Here is a 24,466-nt window from a genome sequence, read left to right on the forward strand (position 1 = left end):
TCATCTGTGGACTGGCTTCCCTGGAGTCCAGCACTCACTCCCCCTTGATGCCATCATCAGTGTCTAGGGAGGGTCACACAAGGAGGGTTCCTATATAGCTGTGCCTGGAACTGGATCCTGGCCTTGAAGCTTCCCCACAGGAGATCTGGGAGGACCCAACCTTATTGCAGACCTGCACAATGCAGTGCAAAGGGCATAGGTGGTGTCCAGAGCTGAGGTGAGAGAAACTGGCCTGAAATGAACTTTGAATTTAAAGTAACCTCACCCATGGGAAATCCTTATGACACAAATGTGGGAAATCTGTGAATTTTCGAAATTTAAATAGAAAAATAGCCGAACATTGTAGTAGGAGGTGAAGTACAGAAAGAATGAAATTAACCAAGCTACTCTTCTTTTCTTTTGAGGGCTGTGGGGTGAGGGGTGCGGGGAGGTTATAAAAGTAATCGAGCACAGTAGGTTTCACTTTCTTTTTAAAAATGTTTTCCTGACTTTAGAAGTAACAAATGCATTATCTTTTAAAAATGTAGAAAGTAAAAAAAACAGTCATAATTCCACCATTCAGAAATGATCACTATTAACTTTGTCATGTATAAGCTCCTGTTCTTAAATAAGTAAATAAAATGAATACAGATTTGAAAAAAGTCACTTAATAATACTCTTGAATCATTTTAATCATTTACTGTTCTTCTATAACATAACTTACAATAGCTGTAAGGTAGTCTGTTATATAGCTGTACCATAATTCATTTTTAAAAAATTTATTTATGGATACTTTTTATATATATATATATATATATATATTTTTAGTTGTAGGTGGACATAATATCTTTATTTATTTATTTTTATGTGGTGTTGAGGATCAAACCCAGTGCCTCACACATGGTAGAGGCTGGCGCTCTACCACTGAGCCACATCCCCAGCCCTCCATTTACTTTCATTTAAAAAAATACACTACATTGTGTAGCCGGGCATGATGGTGCACACTTGTAATCTCATCGGCTCAGGAGGTGATCATGAGTTCAAAGTCAGCCTTAGCAACTTAGCAAGGCTCTGAGCAACTCAGTGAGACCCTTTCTCAAAATAAAATATAAAAAAAGGGTTGGTGATGTGGCTCAGTGGTTAAGCACCCCTGGGTTCAATCTCCAGTATAAACAAAACAAAATAAAACCACATTTTGAACATTCTTGTATGTAGATATTTTGTGCATGTTGCACTGATTTTTTTTTTTTTTTTTTGGTTCTCAGAGGTCAAAATATTGAGTTAAATAATATAAATAATTTTGAAATGCTTTTGAAACATATGGCTGAATTATCTTTCAGAAGTGTTGAAACAGCTCACATTCCTATCAAGAGCATTTAGTTCCCATTTCTCACAGTCCTTGCCAACAGTGGATATTATGATTAAAGAAATCTCTAATTTTAAAGACAAAATTACAGTGTCTTGTGTTTATCTGAACTTCTATTAATAGGAAGGTCAAATGTTTAAACAGATTATTAACCCTTTTTTCAAAAACTTTAATTGTGGTAAGAAATGTATAACCAAATTTACCATTCTATACATATTTAAGTATAGGGTTCAGCAGTGTCAAGCATTCACATTTCTGTGCAGCAGACCTCTAGATCTTTCTCTGGATAAAACTAAAACTGAGCCAGTAAACAGGAATTTCCATTTCTCCCTCATCTCCAGTTCCTATTTGCTCTCTGTTTATATGAATTTGACTATCTAAAATCCTCCTAAGTGGAATCATAAAGGATAAATCTTTTGGTGATTGGATTCTTTCATTTAGCATAATATCTGTAAGGTATATCTGTGTCATAGCACATGTCAGAATTTCTTTTTAGGGCTGAATTTTCCATTGTGTGTAAATGCCACATGGACGCTTGGGTTACTTCCACCTCTTGGCCATTATTCTGCTATAAACATGAGTGTACACATCTCTTTGAGATCTTGCTTTCAGTTTTGTTAGGTATGGATTTAGGAGTGGGGTAGCCAGAATGTGTTGTAATTCTACTTTCAATATTTTTAGTAACTGCAGTACTGTTTTCCACAGCAGCTGTACCATTTCACATTCCTACCAGCACAGGGGTTCTGATGTTTCCATATCCTCATCAACACTCATTAATTTCTTTCTTTCTCTCTTTTTAAAAATAGTAGCTATCCTAATGGATGTGAGGTGAACTTTCATTTAATTTTCTCTCTCTCTCTTTTTTTTTTTTGGTACCCGATATTGAACCCAAGGGTACTTAACCACTGAGCCACATCACTAGCCCTCTTAATATTTTATTTTGAGAGAGGGTCTTGCAAAGTTGCTTAGGGCCTCGCTAAATTGCTGAGGCTGATCTTCATGTTCCTCCTGCCTCAGCCTCCCCAGTCAAAGGGATTACAGGTGTGCACCACTATGCCCTGCTCATTTAGTTCTGATTACATTCCCCTCATGTCTGGTGATGTTGAGTATGTTGGCATATGCTTATTGGCCATTTGTGTATCATCTTTGTAGAAATGGCTATTCCTTAAGTGGGTTTTTGTGCTTTCTTTTTGAGTTTCACCTTGTTTATTTATTTATTTATTTATTATTGGTTGTTCAAAACATTACAAAGCTCTTGACATATCATATTTCATACATTAGATTCAAGTTGGTTATGAACTCCCAATTTTACCCCAAATACAGATTGCAGAATCACATCGGTTACACATCCACATTTTTACATAATGCCATATTAGTAACTGTTGTATTCTGCTACCTTTCCTATCCTCTACTATCCCCCTCCCCTCCCCTCCCATCTTCTCTCTCTACCCCATCTACTGTAATTCATTTCTCTCCTTGTTTTTTTTCCCATTCCCCTCACAACCTCTTATACGTAATTTTGTATAACCCTGAGGGTCTCTTTCCATTTCCATGCAATTTCCCTTTTCTCTCCCTTTCCCTCCCACCTCATGTCTCTGTTTAATGTTAATCTTTTCCTCCTGCTCTTCCTCCCTGCTCTGTTCTTAGTTGCTCTCATTATATCAAAGAAGACATTTGGCATTTGGAGTTTCACCTTGTTAAAAGACAAAATTATAACAGATTTAGTTTAACAATCATGAACGGGGAGCATCTCATGTAAAGATTTAGATAAAGCCCTCTGATGAGCCGTGCAGAGGAGGTTGGCTTTACAAGCAGCAGAGAGCTGAAGAAAACAGAAACAAGGAACAAAGTGGATTGTTTCAAAGTTACTTTCCCAATAGGGTTAAAACTGAGTGGACTGCTGGATCATGCCGGCTCAGGTAGACAGCCCCTCTGATTGATGGCTGTGAATCTCCTGTTTTTGAACACTAACCTGTTTAAAAGTTCATTTGGACCCTGTGGCACTTAGCAGGAGTGACTCCATTCTGGTTTGATTGGTTTGTTGGGCTCAGTGCAGGAGCTCAGTCCAAATCAACAGCCTCCTATAACTTGTATTTAGCCATCTTTTGTTGTTTCTTCTTTTTTGTGGGTTGATAACTTTTGCTCACTTCTTTTTTTTTGTGGGGGTGGGGAGGGTACCAGGGATTGAACTCAGGGGCACTCAACCAGTGAGTCACATCCCCAACCCTATTTTGTATTTTATTTAGAGACAGGGTCTCACTGAGTTGCTTAGCACCTCACTGTTGCTGAGGCTGGCTTTGAACTCACAATCCTTTTGCCTCATCCTTCCAAACTGCTGGGATTACAGGCATGTGCCACTCACTGCACCTGGCCTTTACCTACATTTTACAAAAATATTTAGGTATGGATTTGTATCTGACAAAGATTAATAATTAAAAAATATTAATCTTTGTCATATACTACATTATTTTTATTGTTTCTATTTTGAAACATGCACTGATTTAAATTTTTATGTGCTTATATCTTTCACTATTTCCTCAAAAATTTTCATATTGATTTTCTGTTTATGTAAGGGTGGGGAGTTGTTTACTAAACATACTACTAGGACCTGATTCCTCTGTGTGTCCCAGGGGCCTCTGTGGGGCCCTTAGTGCCTTGGGCCATCTTCCAACGGAGGAAGATGGGCATAATACCAACTTCCCAGCATGGCCAGACTTCCCCTGCTGGGTAGTGAACTAACTAGTAAGGCCCAGGTATGGACAGAGCACATACCAATGTACTCTGGAGGAACCTCCGAACAGGAACTGGGTACAGGGGTGAAGAGGTTTTCTTTTTGAAGGGTAGGTGATAAGCTTCTGAGGACTCCAAATTAACACAGCTTTTGGAAGCCCCTGGAAGTAGCCACCTTTCTCACCCCATTTTCTTAGGTCCTTCTGAAAGTGGTCTATACTGTTCAGCCAACTCCTCACTCAGGTCCTCTCCCCAGTGCTCTCTGAGGTTCCTGTCTCACCCCATCTCTCTCCTGTATACCTCGACTCTGTCTGTAATTTTCTTGTAAAATAGCTGTTAGTCAGCTGTCATTGTGACAAAATACCTGAGATAGATAAGTAACATGAAAGAAAGGTTTTTTTTTTGTTGTTGTTTTGCTCACTTTTCCAGAGGTTTTAGTAATGGTCAGTTGGTTCTATGGCTTTTGGGCCTGTGGCAAGGAGCACATCATGGGGGAAATGTGTCGGAGAGGAAAACACTCATTTTATGGTGGCTAGGAAGAGAAAGAAAAAGAGGAGGGGCCAGGATCCCGGTATCCCCTCCAAGGGCATCTTCACAGTGACCCAACTTCCTTGCATTAGGCCTCACCTTCTATAGGGTCCACCATCTCCTACTTCCACCACAGGCTGGAGACCAAACCTTCAACACATGGATCTTTGGGGGACATTTAAGATCCAAACTATAGTAATAGCTTTCTGTGGAGGCAGAATTGTCTTGGGAAAGGAACAGGGTAGGTGACGGATGCTTTTCCTTGGGCAGAGTTGTCCCATGGTGGAGTCTCTTCAACATTAAAAAGGTAATGTGCTGTCATGATGGCTATAAGACCAGGGTGAAAGTGCATTGGAGGAGGCAATGTCAAAGCAAGATGGTGAGACATGGAGAGAAAGACCAGAAAGATACACATATTTGTTCTCTCTCTGTTCTGAGGCTCAGGCCCCCAGCTCTTGGAACCTGGCCTATATCCATAAGGTATACAGGGTCAAGGACTTTGTTTAAGGATTGACTATTCCTAACCGCAAAGAAAAGAAAGACACAAAAATTGTTTCCTTAATAAATATACTTGTCTCCCCTCCTCTTACAAAGGCCCTCTCCACCATGAGGCAGGGTATGAATCCACCTCTACCTTCTGTGTTGGGTGAGGAAAGCTCATGCCCTATGGGGAGAATGAAGTATGTTCATATCACACCTTCACAAGGGCAGCCTCAGGCACTGGAGGGACCAGAATTGGTATGCAGATGGGCTTAAGTAGAAACTAGACTTGAACTTGCTCACTCACTTGAAGACCTTAGGCAGCTGAATCTCTCTGACCTTCCATTTTCTTATCTGTGGAGTGAGGATACTCACCCTCACCCCCTAACAGGATGGTGGTGAAGTTCAGTTACATAAAAAGCATAGATCTTCTCTGTTGGGGAAATTCAGTCAAATGGGAAGACAGAATATACAGATCTCATGCCACCACCAAGGTTAATGTAAGCGGGGAACTGCACAAAGTGGTTGTGTAATGGGGACAGAGAGCTGGGGCAGGAGAGGGGAAGTGGTTTTTTGCAGAATCACGGAAGAGTGGAGTTAGTGGGGTGACTGGAGGGTGGAGGTCTGTGGGCAGAGGATCCACCTGGGCAGACGGACGTCTGTGTGCAGCATGTGGTTTATAGAAGCACAGATCCTGAGAATATGGGAAGTCCAGCTTCCCTCTCACATAGGACTCCATGGGTAACCCAAATGCCTGATGTGCTCTTCTTTCTTACCCTCTGCCGCTTTGCTCTGGCCAGTCCCTCAGCCTAGAACAACTTTCTTCTTTTGTTTCCTTGGCTAAATCACACTGTCTGCTAGGTCTTGAATTAAGTGTTGCTTTCCTCAGTAAAGCCTCTTTCTCCTGAGTCCTTCCAGTCTTTAAAAGTTTGCTTTAATTGTGGTAAAATACATACATATAAGATACACCATCACAACCATTTGGGAGTGTACAGTGTTGTGCACCCAATCTCTAAAACTCTTCATCTTGTGAAACAAGCTGTGTACCAACTGAACAACTTCCTGTTCTCCCTCTCCCCCGCCCTTGGCAACCACCACTTTACTTCCGTCTCTGACTACTCTGGGGGCTTCGTCAGTGTTCGTCTTTTTGTGACTGTCTTGTTTCACTTGGCCTAATAGCCTTTGGATTCATCCTTGTTGTATGTTCTTCTGTTCTTGTTACAGGGTGCTCTGTCCAGTCCTTTCACATCCTTCCTACCTTACAGTTGTGTAGATATTGAACCTCTGGGCCTGCTCTGCTCTCCTCTGAACCTCCCACCTCTAGTTCAGCATGGCCAGACTTTCCCCTGCTGGGCAGTGAACTAGTAAGGCCCAGGTATGGACAGAGCACATACCAATGTACTCTGGAGGAACCTCTGAACAGGAACTCTGGGGACAGGGGTGAAGAGGTTTTCTTTTTGAAGGGTAGGTGATAAGCTTCTGAGGATTCCAAATTAACACAGCTTTTGGAAGCCCCTGGAAGTAGCCACCTTTCTCACCCCATGCACAGGGCATGGTATCAGCTCCATCGTACTTACTTATGAACCAATGCATGAGTTCCTCGCCCTGGTGACAGCCCCAGCTGGTCTTTCCAGTCTACTCCCCAGAAATCCCCTTTATAATACTTTCCTATATTATTACAAATGTGGTACTTAAAACTAGAAATTTATTTTGTCATAATCATGGAATCCAGAGGTCCAAAAATCAGTGTGTCAGTAGGACCATGCTCCCTCTGGAAGCCATGGGGGCAGATCCTTCCATGCCTCATATTTCCAAAGACCTTCTTGCCAAATAAGATCACATTCACAGGTATCAGGAGTGGGACTTGGACATATCTTTGTGGCAGCCACAATTCAACTCTACCCTCCCAGAACCCTGTCTCTCGGCTGATCTGGCTCGGTCACCATCTCTTGACCAAACATCATGTTTTTTGTCATCATCTATGTGAGTCATTGTCACACCTCTGTCTCCCTGGCAGCCTCCCCCCCCCCCTTTTTTCTTTGAACATTGAGATTCCACAGGTGCCCCCTGCCTTTTCTCTGGATTCTACTGACTTCTCTAGGAGAGAGGAACTTCTTTTTCCCTGGAAACCTACCTGCCTGCCTGCAGCTCACGGAGTGGTACACTGTTCCTCTGTGGCAGAACTTTCCACGCAGGTTGGGTTATCTTGTCAGTGACTCCACGTGGGCCTGGAGGCTGGAGCTTGTGTTCTGCCTCTTCCCTACCCACAGTACCAAGACGTTAGTAGAAACTCTGGAAAGATTTGTGAATGACAATTCTTAGAAAATGGGTTTAGTCTTATCAACATAAAGGAAATAGCAATCCTGCAGTCATAGCTCTGTTGTAAGAACACGTACATACGTGTGGATAGAGGGAGGGAATTAAATTTTTTAAAGTAGGGATCAGGGGTTAACTCCAATGAGCTTATGTAATAAACGGAGTTTAAATATCAATAGAACAACCCCAGGGACATACGGGGTCCAGAATCAAATGACAGGCTGGCTGTGTTGACTGGCAGGTCCTAGTCAAGGTCCTCTCACCCCTCTTTGGGCCCCACCACATCTCATCTGACATTTGGGGTAGATTAAGTGTCACAAAAATGACCTGGTCTTTGGTTTGAGTTTCCAATAAAAATACTGGGGCTTTTCCACAGGGTGGATCTCTCTGCGTATCATTTCCTATTCCTTCCTGTCTGTCTCATTGCTGCCTACTGGCACCCCTTCCCCAAATTTCATGACCCCCCACTCCCCAATATCTCTAGCCTCCCTCAGTTCTCTAAGGCTCTGACTCCAGCCTGATTGGCCTTGCAGTTTGAGGATCTGTCATTATCTGACTGCCTTGGTCTGGCCACAGTCCACACTCCCATGCCCAGTGTGGACTGATGTTCATCAGATCAGCAGCAGGTGAGAGCGAGGGAGGAGCAGAGATTCCCCTGTGAGGGTCTGAGGGAGGCCACAAGAGGCATGTCTACTCCTGTGTGGAGGTTCTGTATCACTAATGTTGACATTTTATTTTTCAGATTGATCGTGTCCTGTGAAGATGTTTCCAGAACAACAGAAAGAGGTATGTTATCATAAATCTGAATATAAATCACCTGTGTGATTTGACGCACTGTAGATTAGTGCTTCATTCATTAACAATAAACCTGTGGCTTCTCAGAAGAGGGCCGATGACCCACCCTCCTGTACGCTCCCCACTCCCCACTATAGGAGCATCTGTGACCTTCATATTTTGGTTCCAGTGACAAAGCTGCAGAGGATTTCTGCCGCCCACTGCTTGTCTTGTGACTCAGCACTGTCTCCCTCTGGTCTGTCTTCTTGGTTTTCTACTCTGTTGACTCATCCCTGAATGGCGCCCACCTTTGGGAAACAACTGGGGGACTCTGCCATTAGTTTCAGTTTTGCTCTGCCTGTTACCTCTTGGACCTTGGTCCTCCCCCTTCCCCCACAGAGCTCAGGCAAGGCTGTCCTTTCCAGAATGTAACTCCTGAGCCTTCATCTAGGTGTCAAGCTAGCACTTGACCTCTTGGTATCTATAGGAAATTGGCTCTAGGACCCATCATGAATATCAACAACTGAGGATTCTCAGGTCCCTTGTATAAAATGGCATTGTTATAGTTAAAGCTTTGTCCCGGGGTTTCATAAACTGACTTCCAGACCACTCACATATAATCGAATCAAGCCTTTATTGAAGCACACTAGTGGTGACTGACTAGAACATAAAACTGTTCCCCTGATCAGCCCCGAACAATTGCAAGGGGGCTCCTTATAAGCCTGAAAACCGCAAAAGGGTTTAGCCAATGCAAGCAAGCCAGGTTACAGAAGCGGGAGAGTGCAGTCAAGCGGCGGGAAGCCTAACCAATCACAGTTAGCCCAATCACCCCAGTTACCCTAGTTACAGAAACAATGCCCCATTAGGTAGTTCCGTGTTCTTAAAGGTTTCTATAGCAAAAGGAAAAGAACTTCTTGCCCCAGTCATGACCCTTCTCCTTGGCATAGTTGTTTTACAGAATGGAGTCACAAAACAAAATGGAGTCACATTTGCTTTTACTATCACAGCTTAGTATTTGCACATAACCCATGTTTTAATCATCTCTACTTATAATGCCAAATGCAATGTAAGTGCTATGTAAGTAGTTGTTACACTGTATGGTTTAGAGACAGATGATCAGAGAAAAAAGTCTGGATGTGTTTAGTGGAGATGTGGAATTTTCTTTTTCCAATATTTCTGATCCATACTTGATCCCACAGATATGGAGAGTGACTGAGTCCCATTGAGAGCCAACTGTACCTTTAATCTCCATTTCTTCTGGAGGTCAGAACAGATACAGCATGGCCCAAAGTACCTGTGGTAATCATGTTGTTAGACTGTCCAGTGGCCAAATCCTGAGGCAAACAAAGTCACTTGGGCGGGACTCCCCAGGTCTAGAGAGTACCGTCTCCCAGTTGCCAGGGAGTCCACACCTCTTTGGATAGGGAGAGTTCTTTGTAACACATCTGCACAGGCCTCCCAATACCAGGCTGGCTGTCCAGAGGAGTGGGCTTGGGGCTGGGGATATAGCTCAGTTGGTAGAGTACCTACCTTGTATGCACAAGGCCCTGGGTTCAATACCCAGGACTGCAAAGAAAAAAAGAAGAAGAAAGAACCAGGGGAGTGGGCTTGTGCCCACCACCAACCCTGTTCCAGAGGCACATTTAAAAGTTTTCTTCCTGGGAGGTGGGGTGAGGATGGCTACCCTTGAAAGCAGCAAAGGCTTTTTTTTTTTTTTTTTTTCTGATTATAAGCAACTTTGGTGGGGTGGGAGAGGGCTTGATTTCTATTATAGAGTCACTCAATGATCTGGGCATGGTGATCCATGCCTAGAATCCCGGCAGTTTGGGAGGCTGAGGCAAGAGGATTGCAAATTTGAGGCTAGCCTCAGCAACTTATTGAGGTCCTAAGCAACTTAGTGAGACCCTGTCTCAAAAGTAAATATAAAAAGTGCTGGGGATATAGCTCAGTGGTAAAGTACTCCTGGGTTCAATCCCCAGTACCAAAAAAAAAAAAAAAACCCCAACTCAATGACTAAAAACCAGACATCAGTTTTAGTCGCCTACATAAAGAAAGTATGTTTTTGCCCTTGAAAATGTCCATTCTTATAAATATACATTAATATTATCCCACATATTAATATTACAACATAAAGGAATTTTAAGATGAAATTTTTTTTTTTTTAAGTTATAGAGGGACATAGTATCTTTATTTTGTTTATTTATTTTTTTTATGTGGTGCTGAGGATCGAACCCAGTGCCTCACATGTGGCAAGGTAAGCACTTTGCCACCAAGCCACAACCCTAGCCCCAAGATGGAAAGTTTTTAAATGGAAAAGGAAAAAAATACTGCAAGCAGAAAGAGGTATAATGTTCAAAAATTTACTTTAGCTTCTCAGCAAGAAATAAATGCACCAAGGCTAGATCCTGGATGTACTATAATTGACCACCCATCCTTCCATTTCTACATATAGCTGGAATGATCTGACCTCTAATCCATGTTCTTAGAGCAGAGTCAGAACTTGGACACGTGGCTTATAAGCCCTGCAGGGCTCAAGTCAGATTCTTTCTCCAGACTTACCTCCTCCTGCTCCCTATCCTACACCAGGGCCCTTCTTACTCCTTATTTTAGAGTTTATTTTGTAGCCTGAATGCTCTATGCACTCTTGTCGCCTGGATTTTCTCAGATGTTTTCCCCACTCCTGGAACTATCTTTTCCTTCAGTTTCCATAATGTGGTGACCTGCGAACGCCTCCTTCTCCTTCAGGCCTCAGCTTAGAATCAAGGAGAGGCTTTCTATGGCCTCCCTTACCCCCTGCCTACCCTAACAGCACTCTGTAGTCAATGCCTGTTAGAATAGGGGAGGTTTTGGTTGAGCCTTTCAGTATCCTAGTGGCTGATTGTTGTTTAGTGGAAAATAAGTCAGGTTCCGCCTTATCACCCATGTAAGGGTCAAATGCAGTATTACTGATTGTTGTAGAATCTATCCCAAGGATACAATATTTGCATAGTTACTCTCCACTTAATACCCATGACAGATATTACTTATGAATCATGAGGTTGGCCTGTGAATTAAGACCTATTTGCCATCATTGTTCAAGATTCAGATAGTCTGACATTCAGATGGTTCTACATAACTGGTAGTGCCAACCTAGAAGTTTGGTGTTTTTTTTTGTTTTTTTTTTTAAAGATTTGGGAAATGCAGTCTTTCTTGTTAGAACAGCTTTATTACTGTAATAAATCTAGGGAGAAGAGAAAAGGGAGTGAGAGTCTCCCTTGTTAGTTAAACACGTTCCATTTGCACATTGGTTTGAATTCCCAGGACAGCAGTATCTGAGCTGATGGATCTTCCCCATAAAAAGGCCTTGGCATTGGGCCATTGTAAAATTAAAATGAATTCAGATTCATTCATGCATGCAACTTTAATTTACAATTAAAATATTATGGTTACATATTTTAATAAGAATAATTAGACGGACTCAACTGAATCAACTCTTGTGTTTAATGAGACAGAACCCAGAATCCAAATGGAAAGGCAGGTGGCTGTGACAGGAAATACGTTTCAGACAGCATCTTTTGTGGAGTCAGGCATTTTTGCTGTTTTTATTTTTTAATGTCCAGAATGAGCAGTTTGATTTCTTTGCACTACTAAGGGCCCTGGTCCCCGGCCTGGTGGAAGCTCGTCTTCTGCAATGTGTGAATGAACAGCTTCCTCCCGCAGGTCACGGTCTGTTTCACGAAGACCAACATTCTGGCCTTGAACCTGGTAGGCCGCAGCTCCTTCACGAAGGAGCTAGGCTTGCTCCTCCCTGTGGGCTGAGACCTGAAGGGTGGCTGAAACCCCATCCTCTGTGTCTGAGTTCATGGCAGGGGGCAGATCATCTTTGTTCTTCTAGATCATGATGGCTGCATTCTCCTTTAGTTTTTGCTTTGATTTTGTTGTTTTTTTTTGCCTCTCTCCTTTTAGGATAAGGATTATTTTCCTCCTTCAAAATGTACAGAGTCCATACTGGGAATAACAGCAGTTACTAGTTATTGGCACCAACAGTTCCTTGGCAGGAAATACCCTGAGTAGAGCAGGACTGAATGGGCCTAGGGGGGAGTTCCATGCACCGCTGGGACCCCACCACTGAGGCAGGAGAGAGGGTGCTATGAGGGAGACAGGAGAGATGTGTTGCCATCTCATTTTGGAGGAATGACCTCTAGGGATAATGTTAATGTGTTCAAGATATGCTTATGCTGACCTCCAGTAACATTTTGGACTTGCTCTAAGAAAGCTGTCCTCACCCTCCACCTGGTGCTGTAGACTTAATCCAGGGCCTCAGACATGCTAGGTGGGTGCTCCATCACGGAGCTACAGCCTCAGCCTCAAAGCATGGTTTTGATATTGGGATACTAATTGTAAACAGACTGGGCTAAAACCAATAAATATCATTAAAGAATAAAAATTATCTCCTCAGGTCTTGTGATACTGAGGATTTTGAAGGGAATCAGCAACAACAACAAAAAAGACAAACATCCTTTCAGAGGGCTGAGAGTGTAGCTGAGTGGTAGAGCGCTTCCTAGCATGCACGAGGCCCTGGGTGCAATCCTCAGTATTAAAAACAAAACCAACCAAACAAAAAGCCAGTCTCTCACTCCCTCAAACCTAAATTTGTTCTTTCCTTCCCATATCTTTTCTTCTCTGCCCCTCCCTCCCCCTTTCTTCCTATATCTGTTTCTTCCGGTTCTCAGTCCTGCTGTTATACCCAGTTATTAAGTTTTCCCATTAAAAAAAAAAAAAGTGTGGTTTCCATAGCAGGGAATTCACAGTCTTCTGTAAGAAAAGAAAAGCAGCTAGAAATATTATTCCTTCTGAGTACACAGCAGGTTTCAGAGAATGCTGCAGACATTCTGAGCATGAGGTTTGTCACTCAAGGGCTCCGCTGCTTTCTGAGCCAGTCCCAAAGAAAGATCTTTCTTTTTTTTTTTGTTTTTCCTTCTTCCAAATTTTTAAAAGTTTTGTTCATTACAGAACATTTTTGGAACAGTATTAAGGAAAAAAACAAAAGTTTGGGTTATTTCTCTCTACTCTTTTGATAATATGTATATGTCATTTTTAGAAAACTGCGAGCATAGAGAATTTATAGTTTAATACCTCACCCTTCCAGCTGAGCATTCACATAGATTTCAAGAAATACTTGGCCAGTGATGATTAAATTAGAAGTATCTTTAAAAAAAAAGAAAAATTAGGGCGGGGATTGTGGCTCAGTGGTAGAGTGCTTGCCCAGTCTGCATGAGGCACTGGCTTTGACCTCCCCAGCATCATATAAAAAAACTAAATAAACAACAACAACAAAAAGGTATTATGTCCATCTGCAACTAAAAATACTTAAAAAAAGAAAAAATAGTGAATATAAATTCATCTTCACATTTGTTAAGCTATGAAAAAAGAAACTTTATATTAGAGAAATCGGATAAACACTGCCTTAGCCAGGTGATCCAGGTCCACGTCAGCCATGGAGTCATGGTGACGACGGCATGCCTCCTCTGTACAACCTGATGAAAACAGTACTTTATCTCTGTGGGCTTTCAGACATACAGAACCCCCCAGTTCAATCCTAAGACAAATGCCAAACAAATCCTAATTCAGGGACAATCTTCAAAACATCCTGGTCAGCTCTTCTCTTAATTGTCAAGGTCATCAAACACAAGGAAAATCTGAAAAAATGTCACAGCCAAGAGGAACCTGGGCAAACATGATGACTAAGTGTACTGAGGTCTCCTTGGTGGGAGGGACAGAGTTTCAAAAAGCATTTTGCTTAAACTGGTATTTTATCTAATAGCACAGTAGATAATCCTTCCCCCCCAAACAATGCAATTATAGTAAAGTTGGACATTGCCTCGTATTTTCTTTTGCTTAAAGAACCACTTAACTAGATCTGTTTGTGCATACGGGCTTTGAACAAGGCACACTTGTGTTCGACACCTAGCTCAGCCTTAACTGGTCATTTGACTTTGGGCCAGTGCTTGAGCTTTAGAAGCCTCTTTTTTTTTTTTTTTTAATCTATTAAATTAAGATGATAATATTGCTGAGCATTTAGGATTATTGTAAAGATTAAAGGAAAATGTTTAAGCAGAGTGCCTGGTGCATGTCAGTACCCTGTACAACACAGCTTTTCTTTATTATTAGTTTCATCTCACATCAGGGCTATGAGAAAAGGCAAATTAGAAATAAAGGTTGAACCTGGGTTGGGGCCACCAACCCAGAGTGGTTACTGCCAAAGGACACAGGAATGAGGTTTTCGAAGGGCCTACTTTCTTCAGAAGCCTGTTTTCACAGGGGGAACAGGAAGGATCAGTTAGTTTAAATTTTTAATTCTACTCTTCCTGGCATTTTCTTTCATACCCAATATAGTCATTAGGCCCAAGAAGTCATTAAAGTGTTTAATAAGGTTATTAAATTGACTAACTGCTGCTGCAGAAGCCATTTCCATAGGAAATCCATATGATGTTAGGTATGGAACTCTGGGGCTGTCCTCTGTGGCTGACAGGCTGTCAACATTCCCTTGAAGGATGGTGGGCAGGTCGTGAGGGATGCGTCTAATTAAGAGATTATAGGTGAACTCCGGCTGCCTGGCTGGGCTGTTCTTAGCTGGAAGTGTAGTGAAACTTCACTAATTCCTACTAATTGCAGAGTGGGGGAGGAGAGGCCCATCTGAATTATAGAATATTTTAAAATAAATGTACTTTTATTACATTCAAAGTACATATTTTAACTCCAACTAGGCTAATGAATTGTTGCCTGGTACACGTCTTAGGGGACCAAGTTATTGAAGATATCAGAATGATTTTCGATTATTTCTATGTAAATAGGCATTTCTAGAGTTCTTTAGGGTGTTCGAAACCAGTTTGTTCTCATAGATCTTAAGCATTGCTCTGGTAGCCTTCTGCTGTTAATTGGCACACTCTTAGAGGAAGAGGTTTGTTAAATTAAGATAAACTTTAAACCAGCTGTGAAATAACTTATCATTAATACATGGAGTCCAAGAACCCATGTGGGTGAGGTTTTTATTTCAGCAGAAGTTTAATTTCTTTTTTTCCCCCTCGAAGGTGATTTATTTGTTCCTGCAAGTTTTCATTTATTCATTAACTGATATTAATGGAGGACACTGGATACATTAGATACTCAAGTTTCACAAGACAGCATGAGCTGCTCTGTAGGAACATAGCTTCTGATAGAGGAGACCTACAGGTGATCAGAGTATAGGACAGCAAGGTGTGGTGAGTAGGGACTGAGCCCAAGATATGACGTTAGGGGCTCAGAGGAGAATCAATGAATTAGACCAGGAGAGTCTGACAAGGGTTTCCTGGAGTGGTGACTGAGTTGCAGTGGGAAATGAATAGGAGTTAGCCAAAAATAGTAGAAGAGAAGGTTAAAAAAAGGGTGATGGTGGGGAAGCAGAGAGCAATCCAGAGAGAAGGGCTTGTTCAGAGGCATGGAGGTGTGAAGTGTGTAATGTCGAAAGCTTAGCCCTTGGGGCTGGGGTTGTGGCTCGGTGGCAGAGCACTTGCCTAGCATGTTTGAGGCACTAGGTTTGATCCTCAGCACCACATATACATAAATAAGAAATAAAGGTACATCAACAACAACAAAATATTTGGGAAAAAAAAAAAAAAGGAGAGCAAGCTTAGCCTTTGAGATAAGTAGTGGGGAAGTCCTGAAAGGTGGTGTTTGTGCTGGCTAAGGTGTTTGAACTAGATCTTGAAGATTATGGGAGAGTCTTTGGTGGATTTTACCCAGGGAAATGACATCATCAGATGTGTTTTGGAGCTTTCTTGTCTTAGTGTGGAGGGTACATAGGATATGGGCCCAGAGATCAATTAATGTTGGGCAAGAGGTCCTTGAACGAAGGCAGAGGTAGAGGAAATGGAATTGTGGGTAGTTCCATGGAGGGGAATCTTAAGGCTTTGGTCAGTGTGGATTTGGGGGGGGGGTGAGTCAAAAAGAGAAGTCTGACTGGGATTGTTGAGGATGTTCTTCGCTGAGGTGAGGAACAGAATGATGTTTATGGTGTTTATGACACTGAGTGTTTATGGGACGGACGGGTGGTGCTATGAGAGCTACAAGCTCATGCAGGGTGGTTGAATTTGTTTGGATGAAGTCACTCTAAAATTGCAACAGGTATAAAGAATAGCAGGCTGGGACCGTGCATCGGGTATAGTAATGTTTCAGGGAATAGAAAGGGAAGAAAAGTCTACCATCCACAAAAGAATAGTGATATTTATCATTCAAACCAAGTTAAAACCTTTCAGGGGGCTGTGGATGTGGTTCAAGAGGTAGCGCGCTCTCCTGGCATGCATGGGGCGTTGGGTTCGATCCTCAGCACCACATGAAAATAAAATAAAGATGTTGTGTCCACCGAAAACTGAAAAATAAATATTAAAAAATTCTCTCTCCCTCTCTTTTCTCTCTCTCACTCTTAAAAAAAAAACAAAACAAACAAAACAACAACAACAACAAAAAACCTTTCAGAACTGAAAAAAAATTGGAATCCTAGTGCCACCATGAATTTTGAGTGTACATTTAAAATGCATAACTGTGTTCTTAGAAGACCTTTTTCCCCTGTATGGATTTAGAATATTCATTCAATGTACATTTCCTTATATAAAGATTAAAGTGATAATAAGGTCTGAGAACACACTGAGAAGAGGAAGAAATTCTTTACTGTAATTTGTTACTGTGTTGTCCATTCCTCTTTCAAATATTATGAAGTGACTGGGTGGAATAAGTACTGTGAAATCTTTAGTTAACTCTTAGATATAACTGTCTTTTTCTGAAAAATCATGCTGCTAGAGTATTTGCTATTGGGTTTCTTTGCTTGGTTTTTGGTGTTGGAGATTGAACCCAAGGGTGCTTAACCACTGAGCCACATTCCCCAGCCCCTTTTTATTTTTTTGAGACAGGCACTCTTTGAGTTGCTTAGAGCCTCGCTAAATTGCTAAGGCAGGCTTTGAACTCATGATCCTCCTGCCTCAGCCTCCTGGGCCACTGGGATTACCTCTTCTGACAATGGGTTCTTAAATTAGTAATTTTTACTTCAAAAAAAGATATGCAATTGATTTCTTAATTTCTTAATTCTAGTGTCTGTAGGAAAGACCTCAATGCTAGTAGCCTTTTTCTTTCTATGTAATTACACTTTTCATTCCTGTAGTACTTAAAGAAAAATATCCTTCACTAATATTTTACAATTCGATCCACCTCACAAACAGGGTTGGACAAACATTTATTCCCATTTTTCCAGATGTAGAAACAGAAGCTCAGTGAATAACTTTTATAATTTAAAAAGTGAGCTCATGACAAGAAATTCAGTACTGTTTCCATTAAGAGAGACATGCTGTTCAGAGTTTATATGTTGACATTGGGGTGATAGTGAATAAAAAGTAGGGGGCAGCCCTTACTTTTCAGAGAACTGTTTGCCATTGCTACCAATTAATTATGTCGGGTAGCCAGGGGTATGTGGCATTGCAGTAACTGGATTTTATTGGTTTTAGTTTGAAACTTTTTTAAAAAAAAAAAAATATATATATATATATATATATATATATATATATATATATATTTAGTTGTAGATGGACACAATATCTTTATTTATTTTTATGTGGTGCTGAGGATTGAACCCAGTGCCTCACGTGTGTAAGGCAAGTGCTCTACCACTGAGCTACAACCCCAGCCCCTATTTTTTTTTTTAAATACAGATTTGTGGCAAATTGACAAATATGTTTCTGTCTTTTTGTTAAATTTGGATGAAGACCCACTATTTCAGTAACAGATGCCTATTTTCCTTCTACTGAGGGAAACACTGAGCTGTTGGAAATAGTTAATTTCCCTTTTTGTCTTATCTAAGAATGTCTTCCTCTTCAAGGGAAAAATGACCCTGCCAACATCCTCCAAGGGAGCGTGGCTTCCATGTGACCTGTGACTGGGATCCATCCCTCAGTTCTGCATCAGGCAGGGTGCCAGGGCCCACACACTATTTTTAGAGAACATGAAAATGTTTAAATTCCTTTTAAAATCAGAAGAATGAACCTTTAGATCAAAAAAGGCTATAGTATGTAATACTAATGTATTTGTATGTATTCTAGTGTAGTTGTAAAGTGTGATTTTTTTTTTTAAATTTTGTGTCTGTGTGGAGGAAAGGATCTGTGAAGGCAAAAATGCCCAAGATCTGTGAAAGCTAGAATTCAGCGCTGAGTATGTGCAGGGTGGGGAGGCAGCAGGGGGGATGTGGACTTATGGTCTTCTCCTTTTCCTAACCTATTGATCTTTCTGTTCATTGATTCATTGATTCCTTCTAAGAACTGTGTATATGTGAAAAGGACTGCAAGAAAATGAGTTTAAAACACACACACACACACACACACACACGCTCGCACTCAAGACTAAGGTTAAAAGCAAAGAAGCAGAGTCCCTAGGTTTTCCTTCTGTTAAATTTTTGGGCAGGATCTATCTATCCTTGACTCAATCACAATAAATTTAATTAGGGGACATTACAGATACTTTGCTTAAAATTATTTTTATAGTTCTTCTTATAATTTGGAATATGCTTTTAAGAAATTATGGCCAGGCTGGGGATGTGGTTCAAGCGGTAACGTGCTCCCCTGGTATGCACGGGGCGCTGGGTTCGATCCTCAGCACTGCATACAAATAAAATAAAGATGTTGTGTCCACCGAAAACTGAAAAATGAATATTAAAAAATTCTCTCTCTCTAAAAAAAAAAAAAAAAAGAAATTACGGCTAAAATGTTTAAAGTATTGATCTACTTTTACCTTATTTTTTTTTCTCTGCTTCTAAATTGATTTAAAAAATACACAGTGAAGAGATTTTTAAGATTTACCTTTTTGGAGCCAGGCACAGTGGCGCATGCCTGTAATCCCAGCAGCTTGTGAGGCTGAGACAGGAGCTAAGCCACTCAGCTAGACTCTGTCTCTAAATAAAATACAAAATAGGGCTGGGGATGTGGCTCAGTGGTTGATGCCTGTGAGTTCAATTCCTGGTACCCCCCCCCTCCAAAAAAAAAAACCCCAAACAAAAAAAGATATACCTTTTTGGGACATTATCTCATAATACCTATATACTGAGGGCAAGCAGTAGGACACAAGTCTCAAATGCAAGAATCAAGTATATAATGCCTTAGAAGGTGATACTTGATAGGTGGTGGAAAGTATTTTCGGGGAATATGGACTACTTTGCTGCTTTTAAAATATACTCTGGACTGAAAGCTCCCATTTTATTATCTGCATAAAAAAGTACTACAGGAAAATGAGTTTAAATACACACCCACAGCAACAGGTGACTGGTGCAAAGTGTACACTAAGAGGAAAGAACCTGGGCTCAGCCTCTCAGTCTGCCTCTTGGACATGCTAAAACCAGACAGAGGCCTGTGTGTCAGCTGACAGCCCCAATCTTAACAAAAAGTTAGAATATTTAAAATTCCATTAGCAAATTTGTGATTGCTGAGTGAATGAGTTATATATGAACATTTATGATGCCAAACAATACTCTTTTGCTGCATATGTTTTCATATTTTAAACTTAGTAAAGAGCACTTTTTAAAAAGTATTGGTTTCAATGCCGTCTCCTATTGCCTGTTCTTATCTTTAAAAAGGGGCACAAAAATTAACCATAGCGATGCTTTTTTTTTTAAACATCTCTTTTACTTGGAACACAAATATATGAGAATGAATTGCTTTAATATGTTGGAAATATATTTTAAAAATAGGAAAGTCTTGTGTAAGAGAGGGTGTTCATCTTTCCAGTAAGTCACCACTGCAGATTCTCGAGGCTGGGCTGCTCACACATAGTCAGTTTCAACTCATTGCTTACTTTGCACCTGACCTTGGCTGCCTTTCCTTATTTGTGTTCCAGAAAGAAATCTGTCAGACATGGACAGTAGTTTTAATTTAGAGATAATGAAAGTAAGAAATGACTGCATTTAAAATTTGTGAAAACTATAAACTTTTTTTTTTTTTTATGATTACAAGTTAAAAATAAGTTTTAGAGCATATCTTTCTGTTTGTTTTCAGTTACCTATAACATTACCTGTAAGCAGGCCCGGTCAGTTTTGCATTATTTTAAAAATTCCACTTGTGGCTAAGTGTTTTCTGAACTTGCTTGTGGTGCCTGATTCATGAACTTTACTTCTTCTTTTTTTTTTTTTTTTTTTTAAAGTATGACACGTACGTTGGCTAATGTTGTTCTCATACAGTCATTTTTCTCAGATCTTTCCAGTCTTTACTTGCCATTCTGAAACACATTTCTTTGTGATGCCCTTACAGGAATTTGTCAGCGTCTGGGTCCGAGATCCTAGGATTCAGAAGGAGGACTTTTGGCATTCATATATTGACTATGAGATATGTATCCATGTAAGTAGGCAATCTGTGGTCAATGTAATAAATCAGAAATTTTAAGGCAGCATCTGTTTTATGGGTTGCTCTGAGATAATTAAAATTAAAACTTATAAAAGCTTTCCTAATTCAAAGAGCTAAATTTGAATGGTTACAACAAATGCTTATGTCTTAAATGAAGTAATAAGATGATTTCTACAGCTGGAAAATTGCTTAGTGACATCCTTTTTGTACCTTTTAAAAATATTAATATTTTAATGTTTACTGCCTTCATTTATAAAGATGTGAATACATCTAAAATTCATGGCTTAAGAGTATTTATACCTCATTAATGATGTTTCTTTATGATCTGTTATAATGTGTTTCTGGAGAATATATTGGATGATAAACCTGAAGTTTTGAGAGGATACAGAGTTCCTGGGAGAAGGAAGGGTAATATTTTATACACAGAATCAGAAAGTAGGAAATGAATATATGCAATTATTTTGCCTTAATCTAGATTCTGAGTAATTAACATCAGGAGTAGGCAATTAGAAATGATATACCTTATCTGGAAATAACCATGTATTGTAATCTGTTGAATGGTTTTTGTGGTGTGTGGCCTTCTGTGATCATCTTGAACAAGGCTCAGCAAAATTTTCCCATGAAGGGCCAGGCTCTGAATACCTTTGCCTCTGTTCTCTTCAGCCACCGTTTCTGCTGTTGGAGGTTAGAAGCAGCCTTAGACCGTACATGAGTGAACCAATCAATTGTGTTTTGTAAAACTATTTGCAAAGACAGTGGCAGGCCAGACTGGGTCCATGGGCTGTGGTTTATTGGCCCTGGATCTTGAAGATAGTCTCTTTTCCCAATTTATTTAGTCCAGACTTCTCTTAGGAGAATAGGAACTGGCTCAGAATTTATCTGTGACAACGTAGCACAAGTGAAATAAAATTTAGCCATCATTTAATCTTATCATTGTGAACAGCTAAGTTGGTATATGAGACACCCCAACATGAGTCATAAATTTTCTTTTTCTTTTCAAAATTCTCCAATTTAGGAAATATACCAAATTAAAATTGAGAACTGCCTGTATTTAGTGGTTGCATTGCAAATGTTTGTGAGAGTATGCTATATATTTTTATTTTCTTCTGGTTTTATTCATAAGCTCACACCAGAGGTGTGTTCTGTGTGGAAAATTATGAGCATATAAGAATAAGCATTTGAAATACAATGATATTCTTTAGTTGCCCTTAACTGCCTCTAAAAAAATTGAGTCCTTATCACCCATCTTATGGGAGGCATGAAATTTAATTATTCTCAGAAGATGGTGAAAGCTAATGAATACCATGCCTCGAATTCAGAAACCTGTATCTGGAGCCCCAAATTATGGGGCTCCACAAATTATTTGGTGGTATTCTGGCACATCTCTGAAATGCTAATAAATTGACAATGAACAAAACTTAGCAAACAGATTCCAAGGAACTTCATCAGTTAGTGATCTCAGTATGGTCTGATGCTGAAGAGGTGCCTGCCCACTGTACAATTCAAAGTGGATGATGGGGCTGGAGAGTTCTAGATGGCTTCTGTTAGATGCTGTACTGATGGAGCTTTGCTTAGAGAAGTTGGTGATTAACTTGCTTAAATTAACCTCAAGGGAAGTAATATCAGGGGACTCTGAAATTTTGACATTTACTTGGAATTTTAAACTAGTAGGTGATAGAGCTGGGTAGTACATCACATATATATATATTTTTTTATTTTTATTTTTTTTCATATTCTCCTGAACTTGTCCTGTGAATGAAGGGGCTCATAGATAGACCTTATTCTGATATAGGTATGAGGTGGATCTTTGTTTACTAACATCTAGTGACTGTGAGGAGGGAAATTAAAGGGAATTTAAGTTGACCCAGCCTGTGATGGGGATGTCAGGAGGCACGGCAGTGGCCTGGTATTCTCTGGGGGGAAGATACTGGGAGGGGATCTGCCCAAACCTCATTAGGGCTCTAATTCTGGTGTAACACAGCCTGCTTGCTTAGTCCCTGAGGAGCACCTCGAAGTGAGACCTTGGTGTGCTAGGAAATCCAACCACAGAACATTGTTGTGCCCTCGACTCCTTCTAGCATGTTTGCTGCCATGTCAGCAAAGATGGTGTTTAGACCAGTGGCTCCTGTGAAGGTGAATCTCTTAACTTCTCTGCGACCTGAGGTTTTCTGAACTTTATAAAGTTCAGACATATCAGGTACTATGTCAGACATTTCATGGGAACAGTTGCACATAATCACTTAGATCTCCCAAGGAAAACAGCTGCTGATCTTATTAATTGGCAGAGTAATAATTTTTGAAGTAATACAGATCTTATTGGAAAAATAAGTTTCTCATTTGGAATTGTAAAGATTATGAAATAGAGTTTCATACAAATATAGAGAGTAAATAGAGAATAGGAGTATTTTTTTTTTGAAACCAGTAGACAAAAATATTTGTCAGTTTCTTGTTTTTCCCAAAGAATAGTATTTACCCATCTTGTGTTTACCCCAAGGAGAAACATTAGTTAGGGCTTAGCTTAGAATGGGGACTCAATAAGTGGCCTTTTCCAAGTCTGTCTCAGGATAGCTACAAGGAAATCAACTGTTAGTAACTAATAATAATATTGGTAGACAACATTTGTCAAGTGCTTCTTGTCAGTCTTTACAACCACCCTGTAAAATAAGTATGTACTAGTCCGTCCCTGTTTCACCACTCAAGAAACTGAAGTCCAAGTGACTTGCCCTTTAGCAGAACCAAGCCTGGAATTTGGATCTGCCTATTCTGCCTGTATGCTCATGCCCATCCCCACGATCCCTGCACCTCCCTCTTGACTTGGGTTGCATTCCCCCTCGTGTCCAATAGAGAAGAGAAATGCTGTTCTCCAGTGGAGCAGTGATTTCACGATACCTGGTGACTTGTGTGATCCCTAGGAACAGCCATGTCAAGGAGTTCTTAATGGTCATTGGCATTTTAGAATTTGTTTTTTTTTGTAATTCATCCTTGATGTCAATGCTCATAGTTAGATGAGCAGGAGACTCCTTCAGGGCTCAGGGTGTGGTTGGGCCATGCACAGCCTGGGACCACATTTCTCACGAAAGCCATCTTGGCTGACCTCAGGGCTGAGATTTTGGTGAGTTACATGCAAGATTTCAGAGTATTGGCATAAATGTAAATATATTTTTGGTGGTTTACATCCTATCTAGAATGAATATTTGAATCTTTATTATGAGTTTTAAGGAAAGCATTTTTTCCTCAGATGAAGATCCTATTTTTCTATTTTTCTATACAGACTAATAGCATGTGTTTTACAATGAAAACATCCTGTGTACGCAGAAGATATAGAGAATTCGTGTGGCTGAGGCAGAGACTCCAAAATAATGCATTGCTGGTGTAAGTAATTTAAAGAACATATTGAGGAGACTTTATTATTATGACAGTCATTATTTAAAGATTGATATGCATTAAGTATATAAAATACAAATGATTTATTAGCTTCTTGATTGCCTATATGACTTTAGTTAGTTTTGAGGCTACTGCATCTGAATTTGAAATTTGCCATGTTTTCACAAATACTGACCATGAAAGACCCAAAAAATATTTAAATATTTTTTAAAAAAGTTAATTGATTTCTGCATATATAATAGCTGTGTGCTAATTATTATTATGCATAATTTTCCTTCTTTTTAAGGGATTTCTGTAACTAAGTCACCTTGATTTGGTCATTAAAAAATTTTTTTTTTCTTTCTCATAAGACAATTGCCAGAACTTCCATCTAAAAACCTGTTTTTCAACATGAACAATCGCCAACACGTTGATCAGCGTCGCCAGGGTTTGGAAGATTTCCTCAGAAAGTAAGTATATGGAAATTCTATGGTCAGACAGCAAATTGCTCAGTAGGGGTCAGTTGGTCCTGTCTGGGAGG

The 24,466-nt window shown here is 40.3% G+C and overlaps 1 protein-coding gene across 7 annotated transcripts in view; it reads left to right on the forward strand.

Moving 5' to 3' along the window:
* The window catches only part of Snx10 (sorting nexin 10), a 78,567-nt gene that overhangs the window by 28,776 nt on the left and 25,325 nt on the right, over positions 1–24,466 (forward strand). For all 7 annotated transcript variants that reach the window (XM_046463573.2, XM_046463570.2, XM_058585362.1 and 4 more), the window contains 4 exons: positions 8,142–8,185; positions 20,470–20,556; positions 23,834–23,934; positions 24,297–24,395. In XM_046463573.2, the coding sequence (XP_046319529.1) occupies positions 8,162–8,185; positions 20,470–20,556; positions 23,834–23,934; positions 24,297–24,395 (311 nt within the window). In that variant the 5' untranslated portion in view covers positions 8,142–8,161. The remainder of the gene's footprint in view (positions 1–8,141; positions 8,186–20,469; positions 20,557–23,833; positions 23,935–24,296; positions 24,396–24,466) is intronic.

This window comes from Marmota monax, unplaced genomic scaffold (assembly GCF_021218885.2).
Source record: "Marmota monax isolate L192 unplaced genomic scaffold, Marmota_monax_Labrador192_F-V1.1 WCK01_AAM20220418_F8-fsc00057, whole genome shotgun sequence".
NCBI classification, from domain to species: Eukaryota; Metazoa; Chordata; class Mammalia; order Rodentia; family Sciuridae; genus Marmota; species Marmota monax.